Raw genomic sequence first — 9,826 nt, forward strand, 5'->3', positions numbered from 1 at the left:
GCCTGTCAAAGTGGTTTAAGTTTGGATTTCAGTTTGCAGCTGGTTTGTTTTTGTTTCCTGCCGTGTGCGTATCTTACAGTCTACCAGAAGGCTTTCCGTAATTGAAAGAGGGAGCTGCGCCCACGCAAGTTCAGCACCAAGAACTTCAAGATAATTTCCCCTCTCAATGGTTAACTTTTTTTTGGTTATAAATGTCCATCCATCATCATTTATGCACAATACCCACAGCTTGTCTCAGCTCCCACTGGGTGACAGATGAATTAATGCACCTTGAACAGAACACCAATCTATCACAGGGCTGACACATAAAGACACTCACTCACATTCAAAAGACTCCTAGATATAAAAATGGGGAATCCACACATGCAAGAGCAGACTTAGGTTTTAGAGGAGCTCTGGATTCCACCTAATAAAATTATGATTGTGATGACATCCCAGATTCCTTCCACGGTGGTTATGACTTTTATCTAAATCCTAAACAGATATTGGGAGCAGCTAACAATTAGCAATGAAGTTTCCCCACTCTCTGGAATGCATCAGAGATGATGGATGAGACAAAAGTTCAACAAAGCATTCAAGCATTTATTTTCTCCTTCTTCGAGCAGACCTGAGGAAGCTAGCAGTTGTTAATTAAAAATCCAGTATCATGTTGCTGTTTTTGTAAAATTAGATTACAGGTAAATCACAAAAGTTAGGGTTTTTTTAAGTTTCTGTAGGAAGTCAGGGTGAAGACTCTGTGAGTTGTGGAATTTACAGTGAAACTGAGACTCTCCAGGTGTTACATATGTGCCTGTGCTTTGCTGTGTGCACATCTGCCACTTTAGTTCTCTGTGTTATGCTCTTTTGTTGGAAGGAAGGACACAGACTACGGCTCATCTTTCTTTGATATGAATCATGGCTCTCTGTGCAAGTCAAAAAGAAAACGGTCCCTGTAGGGCGAACATCAGCCACCAAAAATTACCACTGCTAACTTCACAGAAAACCAGTTGTTCCAGGAAAGATGTTTTAAAAAAAAAACAAATGACCTGAAATCATTAGAATATTCAATGAGTATTTAATGAATTTGAATATAGATGTCAAACAACTAGATTATAAATGTCAAAAGTAGGGGTGGGACAAGAAATCAAAATCAATATATCAGGGGTTTTTGTTTGTCATATCAAAATTAGGATTCTTCGTAAAAAAAATTCATAAATTTTATTTTAAGTCTTCATTTTAGTCTTTGTTTATAAACTGGATATGAAAAAAGTTCCCACTTTTCTCCAACAGAGGGCGAAATTTTTCTCTCTGACTCACATGATGTGCATTTTATGGAAATATGGCTCCTGGCATAGTCTTTAGATGTTATCATCATCTTTTCACTTTTTCACATGGTCTGGTATTAAAAAAAAATAAAAAAAATAAAAAAAAACTGAAATTTGCAAAAATCATAAATGTCGAAGAATCGCAGATGCGAATCACGAGAATAGCATATCATCCCAGCCCTAGTCAACAATGAAAACTCGATACATAAAATACATTTTCAAAGGTTACATACAATAGACACAGCTCTGCTGCGTGTTCACAGTCGACATGTAATGTAGCTGCATTCTGCTGCATGAACAGGTATAAACACACCAGTCTAAGTAAACGAGAAAACACACAGAAAACATCACAAAATGAATGTTTTTTGTCACCCATCAAGTTTTTTTTGGATTTGGTGAAGTTTCATATCTAAAGGAAGATATTATTTTAATCTATTTTGACAGAGTTTCTTTTTTTTGACATGGTTGGAGCATTAGGTAGTTCAGTCAAGACAATTTTGTCAAAATAATCTTTATCAACTTGCACAGTGTCAATTGGTGGTATGGTTCTGTTCTGGGACTCCCTGCTCTTCCACACGTTTGCGTGGAAAGCCTGAGGTAGGAAGAGCACACCTTCCTGACCATCACAAGCCATCATGAACGGCATAAGCAGGGAGCGCAGCAGAAATAAAAACCTAGACAGAGCAGAGCAATCGACATGAATACGACAGGAGGAGGTGGGGTGGAGGTGGGTTACAAAATGCCAGCAGAGAAAGCAGGAAGGAGGTTTGGCTAGAGTTGTTTAAATAGCCCGCTCTGGATACAATTTTCGAATAGGAGGCGGGCACAGGAGTCAGCCGAGCCATCAGCTGATCTGCACCCTGATGATGACAGCTAAGCTGTTAGAGCTTGAGGTTGTGACCTGCCTGAACTAACACTACGCTGATACAGCAGCATCAGACTAAACTCAGACTGGGCTAAAAATGATGTCTTTACTAGTTTTTACAAAAAATATTGGCTCTTAATAACTTTGGTACACATTCTGGTTAGGTTTCTACTTTTTAATTTGTCATCCAAGTAGTTTTGACCAATCATGTGACAGTAGATATTAGTGTATGCTGGAGTCTGTACTTATCTGAAGGATGTGATGAGAAACCTTATCAGCACATTATTTATTTTATCCGATCTGAAAGAGCAGTTTAAGAAGTTGCTGACTGGCCTGCAAACAATGCCAAACAAAATGACTTACTCACTTACAAACAAATTACTTTGGAATTTAATATTTGTTTTATAAACTGAGTTTTAGGTTTAATTACTGCAGGGAACTTCCCAAAGATTATACTGTTTTGAAAGTAGTTCTGCTTTTATTTGCTGTGCAAGTATGGACAGTTTGTGAGTTTATTGCCCTGGATGGATATTTAGAAGTTGGAAGAGCTCTGTTTGAATCTTTTTCCCAAAGTAATAAAAATGTATGTTTGTCATGTGTAACACAGGTTTTCCGTCATATAACATACCACATGGTTATTTGCCTGAAGCATGGAGGTAATGAGTGAGGATAAAACAGGAATGTTTTCAAGTTGGTGTTGAAATAAATGCGTGTTCAAACATTTAGAGAGCCTGCAGATACACATAGGTACAAAACAGAGACACATTTCAAGGCGCTAATATTTAGATTCAGACGAGTCAAACAGACAACCCACATTTTCATCTAGGATTAAACCACAAGTGGGACTCATCTTCTCCCTGCTCTCTCTGCTGTCTCTCACTCTTGCCCCCTGGTTAAAGAGTGAACTAATGTGACCCTCATCAATATTGACAAGCTTTTTCATGAAATGAGCTCAGGGATGGAAAAATGAACAAGACCTTGGAGAGAAATTGAGAGCAGGCTGGAGAGTGAGACAGAATGCAAATGCTTCGTTGCTTGGATGGCCAAGGGCATTTACTTGTAAGAGGAAGGCCAAAAAACAGATATTATGCACATCTATTCCTCACTCATCTCTTCAGTCATCACTCTTTCCCCTCCTTTTTTTACCTCTACATTTCCATGGTGTTCATTGTACCCCCCCATTACTCTTCCTCAGTCTTTTTTCAGCTGTTGAATCTCCACAATGACAGCACATAAAACACCTTGGAACAGAAGCTCCCCGAGTGCTCATTAACGGCTCGTTAGCATTGAAAATGATCATTTCGAGGAGAGAATGGGTCGTGGATGGGTAGCGGAGTTAAACATGCCAGATAAAAATATCTTTTCTCACTAAAGTATCTTTTTACTGTGCCCTATCAAACATCGCTAAAGATTTGAATCCATTTACTTTCATTTTCCTGCGGCACAATATAAAGCCTAACCCTCTTTCTCCAGATGCTTTGATAGAGAAAATAACAAATCACTGTTTTTATCTCTGCTGTCAAACAATGAGGGATTTAAAAAAAGGTGGATCTTACTTTTTTTTCCCTCAACCAAAAACCCTCTGAGGCTTTTCTGCAGTCCAACAAAGGAAGAGCTACAATTATTTCTCCTCTCTAAAGGTCTGTACTCACAACAGCTAGGGCTGCTACCGTTTACGTCATTTGCTCTTGGTTTGAGTGTTTGCGCTGGCTGCAGAGAAGTTTATGTGGAGATCAAACATTAAACTTATATTCACATCTTAAATTAGTATTTTCAAAATGACATTGAAGCCAATTTATAGTCCAAGCTCCTGTGAGAAGTCTTTAACAGAACCTGGAAAAACAAACAGCTTCTGCAAAACGATTGACAGTTTGTATTTATAATTTATTTATGTTACATCTGTTACTTCTGTGAGGAGTGTAGATGTCAGTTAAAGCACTTTTCTGCAACATATAAAAAACAATTCCTAAATGTTTTTTTTTTACTTACACATGGACAGGACAGGAAACAACAAAAGCCCTGTTTCTACCAAGTAGTCCGGTTTGGATCAGTTCAGTTTGGTACGGGTCGGATCAGTAAAGCCTGATCCTGTTTGCGTTTCTACAGCCAGCCATGCCCTTCTTGGTTGAAACAATGTCAGCCAGATGCTGATAGCCACGTCAGCTATGTAATAGCATGACAGAACAGCAGGGCAACTCAGTGAATAAAGAAAAAAAAGCGCAATCAAGCTTTGCTTTGGTATGTTGTTCTTTAATACTGCTGTCGCACGGGACGTGATGATTCTTTCAACCAATCAATCAACAGACTACAGTGTTAGCTCCACCTTCTGGATCAGTATGTCTGGCACCCCAACAGAAGAGTACCAAAAAGAGGGACGGTATGAGTTGGTACTTTGGGGACCTGTCCCTGTTGTAATCAAAGGAAACGCCTCAAAAAGCATGCCGTACCAAGACAAGCCGAATTGAACCACTTAGTGGAAATGAGGCACAAGATATCAGTGAAGGTATCACTTTGTCCATAGGGGGCGCCAAACTTGATGCACACAGTTCCTCAGGGGGTAAAAAAAGTTCCATGAAGACAAATGATAGTAATGAACAAACATCTGTTTAAAACTGACAAAAATACACACACATTTTGTCTTAACCATAAAGAATATTACACCCCAGACAAGTTTCAAGGCTTATCTCACTCATTTCATGGTGAAATTTACAGAAAAATTAATTAACACTTTTAGACTATATTGTTGGAGTGATTAATTGTGGTTAGTTAAAGACACATTATTTTACAGGGGAAAAAACAAACAACTTTTTTTTTTTTTGCACTCAATGGCGCCACCTGCAGCCAAATAGCTTGAAGCACTTCATTGCACTAACTAAGGTTTTTTCCTCCTGTCACTTTGGAAAAAAGGTATCTGCAAAATGAAACTGTAGAAATTTAGACCAATGGTTCCCAAACTTTTCAACCACCATCCAAAACAGGGATGACTTCCAAATGTGGAACACAACACAACAGGTCAATCCAAAACACAATAATACAATTAATCTGGCAGATGTGTAGGAAATTTGGCAAACATTTTCTGTTTGTATAACTTTTCAAAGTTTCCCTTTAGAAGGCATTTTATGGCCCACTTTAAAGTGTTTCACAGCCCCCTCTTTGGTACCCATTGCCTTAGACTACATGAAATATAGTACTTAATTACAGTCTGACAAAAGGCTTCTAAAGCAGTCATGAAATGGCTCTTGTGGTGATTTATTTTAATTCTTTCGACACTGAAATGTTCCTGGAATGTAAAAGTTGTTTTGGAAATAGAAGGTGCCGTATATCAGTCAGTTAATCTTTATTTAAATAGTGCCAAATCACAACAAACGTTATCTTAAGATGTTTACCTAAAACATGAACAGGTCTTGATCTACTCATGCTATATTGTTAACAAAGACCCAACATCAAGACAAGATAAGAAATCTGATCATCATCACCATGAGCAGAGCACTGCAACATTCAGCAAATCACAGCAGCAAGGACAAACTTGCTTTAACAGACTCGTGTTAGACAGACATCTGCTGAGACCAAGCTGGGTTTCAAGAGAGATCATGTATTAATGTTTAAGTTGCTTGGAAACCTTTTTGTTTAGAATTCATCTCCTGGATCTCCTGTAAATATAGAAGTGAAACATGTAGTGTATCTCTGAAGAACAGGGTTCAGTAATAAAGAAGCTCTACTTTCAGTCTAGCCACAGTGAGTTTATAAAAGTTTCATAATTAGTCACCAGCACTCATTCACTTCTATATGATTGTTAACACACTAAATGAGAAAATTTTGACAGAAATAAACAGAACGGGACCTTTAGATCTGCTAATTTTGCTACTCAACAGTTTCCAAACCCAAACTTGATTCTAATTTGATTCTTGATTCTAATTTCCCAGGCTCATAGAAATCAATAGCTACCTTGGACGGGGAAGGAAAGATGCATTAAAAAATGTCTAATGATCATCTCCAGCCTTCATTCAAAACAGCTACAAGTATGAAAAGTCTGTAAGCTGGAGGAAAAGCTACAGAGGAGCTGTTTAATGGACCTTCAAAGGAGCTAAATGAATCATGATTCATCAAGAGGAGTATCGACTTGTTACCAAACACTGTACTGCTGTTAGAGTTGTACCCAGACAGTTATCCTCGGTGCTTATCTTTCCCATACTGGTGCCTTCTTCTTTCTCTGACCTCATCAACAACAACAATGGAGGTGTAACATTTTGTGCTTCTTTGGGGAGCGTGATTTGTCCTGTAGCCAGGGGCAGGAAGTTAACTACTGTACTGCTGGTATCTGCATTTTGCTGTTGACAGAACTCCTCAAACACAAACTAATCCTCGGAGGCATTCGACCTGTTTTGCCCTGGAGCAAAGAAAAATTGTCTCTCCTGCTTCCCAGCACCTCTAGCAGTGTAAATTAGTAACCCTTCCTCCAGAATCCATATTCATAGCCAAAGACTGTCTTCTTCTGTGAATTTATTCGAGTAAGTGTTACATCCTGTGCTCCAGTTCACGAGAGGTCTACCATTAGATATTCTACCGCAAACAAATGGAGACACCATGTATTAAAAAACACACTCACACACTCCCAGTCTGTTTTAACTTCTGTCGAGCATAATTGACCTTTTATGTCAAGAAATGTGCATACTTCATCAATTCTCACTCCCCTTTGAGCTCCTTCTTTATCAGTATGTGCGTCGTGGTATTTTGCTAATGGCTCGTTTTGGCATTAGGTCCCAGTCAAAGAGCTATTAATTCTACACACACCTCCTTCCTGTTTTGGCTCTGTCAACACTGTTTCATTAAAGCAGTCTCAGTAGTTTGCAGCAGCTGAATGTTTCCCTCCACCAGCGGCCCCGGTGGCGGCAGGGTGAGGCCCTTGAAGTCCTCTTTAAGGGAAATTGGGCTCGACGGCAACATCAGTTAGTTTTGCGTCTTGTGTTTTCCGCCTTTGTTGTTGTTGTTCCTTTTGATTCTGCTCTGGAATTATGCAAAGCAGCAGGTTTAAGAAGTGTTATTAACCTTCTTTTTATTTCACTCCCCCCCTGCTTCCTGTTACTGTTTCCCTCTCCAGGCAGTACTATGAGATGCTGTACAACACCGCTGATGAGCTGCTGAATCTGGTGGTGGACCAGGGCGTTCGCTACACCGAGCTGGAGTACATCAACGCCCTGTCCTTGCTCCATCGCAGCCAGACAGGCGTGGGCGACCTGAGCACTCAAAACATCCGGCTGCAGAGGCTGAAAGAGATCATCTGTGAGCAGGCGGCCATCAAACAGGCCACCAAGGACAAGAAGATCACTACAGTGTGAAAAAAATCTGATAGAAGTGTCTGGTGAAAGAGAGTTAAGGTGTTTTTTATTACTGAAACTTCCATCCTACAAATCCTTACACCAGATCTCTCTTGAAAAAACAAGAAACGGAAAAGAAATGGGTCGGGTGTGCAAGAGTAAAGGGCAAAAGTAGAAGACAGCTAAAAATTTGGTTTGAAACACTGAATAGAAGTTGCTCTCGACCTAGATCGTAATGTGTGTTATGGAAAAAGTACCATGTTTATTTCAAGTTGACAAAGAAATACTCGATTCCAACTCTAGGCTTGTACGTCATATAAATATACATATATTTCAAGCCAACGCAGCTCTGACTTACTTTAATTGGGAAGCCAGGAGACACCTTACACAAGTGCAAACTCTGCGAGTCTTCTTCCCCATAAATCTTTGTCATAAGGTAACCCATAACGTCAATTTTCATTTTTTAAAAGAGACGTAAAATACAGCGACTTAAAGAGCCCCATGCTCACCATGATTCCATCTGCCCCATAACAACACTGTTGTTTTGGACACTCAACCAAACTTAGGCCCCATCTTGTCTCATTTTCCTATTAGATCTAAACTGCTGCTCTCAATTACACCTCTATCTCTCCTCTCCTGGCAGCCCCATGGGCCCACTGATTCTGTCTGCAATAACAGATGCTAGATTAGACTGTCTGAATGAGGCCACATCTCCCGCCTGCTGCCAATTTGGGTCGGTCCCTAAAGATTCTCCTCACGGAGAATTGTATCATAACTACGCCTGTTGAAATTTTGTTTATCTGCCTTTTTGTGTCATAGCTTTTGCATTAAACTTCAGCGAAGGGAGTGGAAAGTTATGTTTTGCTTCTGCAAATTGGACCTTGTCTTTGTTTCTAGCCCTGGTGCAGCCCTCAATCTTTATATTTTTTGGTCCCTGCTGCAAGCTCTCAAGTCTTTTTAAAAGCGAATTGAACTTATCAGCTTAGGAGTCACAAATCATTTCCATTCCTGGTTTAAGTTCATTAACTTGGAAGAAGTGCTTAATGAGAGGAGGAGTGAGAAGGAATGGCGGCCTTGTCAATACAGCGGGCTCGCTGCCGGTCTTACACAAGCCCACAGAGCAATCCATCATTATGACACATAGGCAGGGATCGATGGGAAAACAACAGAGGCGCTGCTGAGGGGTTTGCCTAACACTCTGAAATGTACCCTGGGTTTAAAATCTCAAATCTGCTCATTCAGCTGTTCAGTGTGGAGCTTCTTTTGCAATAAATAACGCAAGAACTTTAATGTCAACCATATGTTTAATGTCATGCAGACAAACTATTATTGTCATATAATACTGCAACAACAGCATAAGTTAACAAAGTTCAAACTTGAGTATTTAACCCTACATGACAACAAAAACAACTCCTGCTGTCCCGCCACTCTTTTCAAAATATAAGAATCTTCTTTATTTACATTAATCTGAAACACTTCTCGATTTTTTCTTTACGTTTGATGTTTCTTTTGCACTTGTCTTGAATTCCAGCAGTCTTTATATAACAAGTAAGAATGTGTAAACAAATTGGGTCATGTTAGTCATATGCTTCCATACCGTCCATAGTCCCATGGCTGCTGAGTGCCATCTTTTAAATGTCCAAAAATGTTTTCATATGTTTATTTAGCACACATGATTTATCACTTACACACTGAATGAATAAATTCTTCAAATTCCCATCCTGTATTGTGTATTCTTTTTGTGTGTTTCTCCAAGTGGTTGCGTAACTCAAATGTTCCACAGAGGAGAATGTGTGGTGTGGTGACAGGACACCTTTCACTCTTTGGATTAACTTTATGGTGCCTCCACATCCAAAATCAACACAAGAGGATCTACTTCACCTGACAGGTATGACATGGTTTAAAACATGAAGTGGTTTGTTGTGGTATCATGTAATGTGGAAAAATGAACAAAGGTAACATACCAGGTTAAGGGTCTGCTATTGTTGAAATACTCCATATCCTCTTTTCAGAATGCATTGTTAACAAAGGCTGGCTGTGTTTACATTTATTACACGTTTTATGTGTAATGGTGCCCTGAATTCAATTATAACAAAAAATGTCCTTGTCCCTTTTCTTTATTTAGGTCATAAATGTGATTGCGCCTTTCTTTAGAAAATGTTGCATATAGTACTTAAAGTGATGCCCAAATTTCTACGTTTTCCTTCACAGAAGTTTTTTTTTTCTCTGAGAATGAAAGAAGAAACACAGCAACCTACAGAAGAGGCATTTTTGTTTGAGAACACTACATTTCCCACAATCCCTTTGACCTCTCACTTGTCAGCGTTGCCTAGCGACGGTGT

General features: G+C 39.3%; 1 protein-coding gene across 1 annotated transcript in view; it reads left to right on the forward strand.

Moving 5' to 3' along the window:
• Positions 1 to 9,201, forward strand: part of exoc4 (exocyst complex component 4) — a 198,302-nt gene extending 189,101 nt beyond the window's left edge. Inside the window, exon 20 of the mRNA XM_074698040.1 lies at positions 7,268 to 9,201. Coding sequence (XP_074554141.1) covers positions 7,268 to 7,505 — 238 coding nt within the window. The 3' untranslated portion in view covers positions 7,506 to 9,201. The remainder of the gene's footprint in view (positions 1 to 7,267) is intronic.
• The last annotated feature ends 625 nt before the right edge of the window (positions 9,202 to 9,826 follow it).

Source organism: Halichoeres trimaculatus, unplaced genomic scaffold (assembly GCF_033239565.1).
Source record: "Halichoeres trimaculatus isolate MK-OKI-2021-1 unplaced genomic scaffold, fHalTri1.1 fHalTri1_scaffold_21, whole genome shotgun sequence".
Taxonomy (NCBI): Eukaryota; Metazoa; Chordata; class Actinopteri; order Labriformes; family Labridae; genus Halichoeres; species Halichoeres trimaculatus.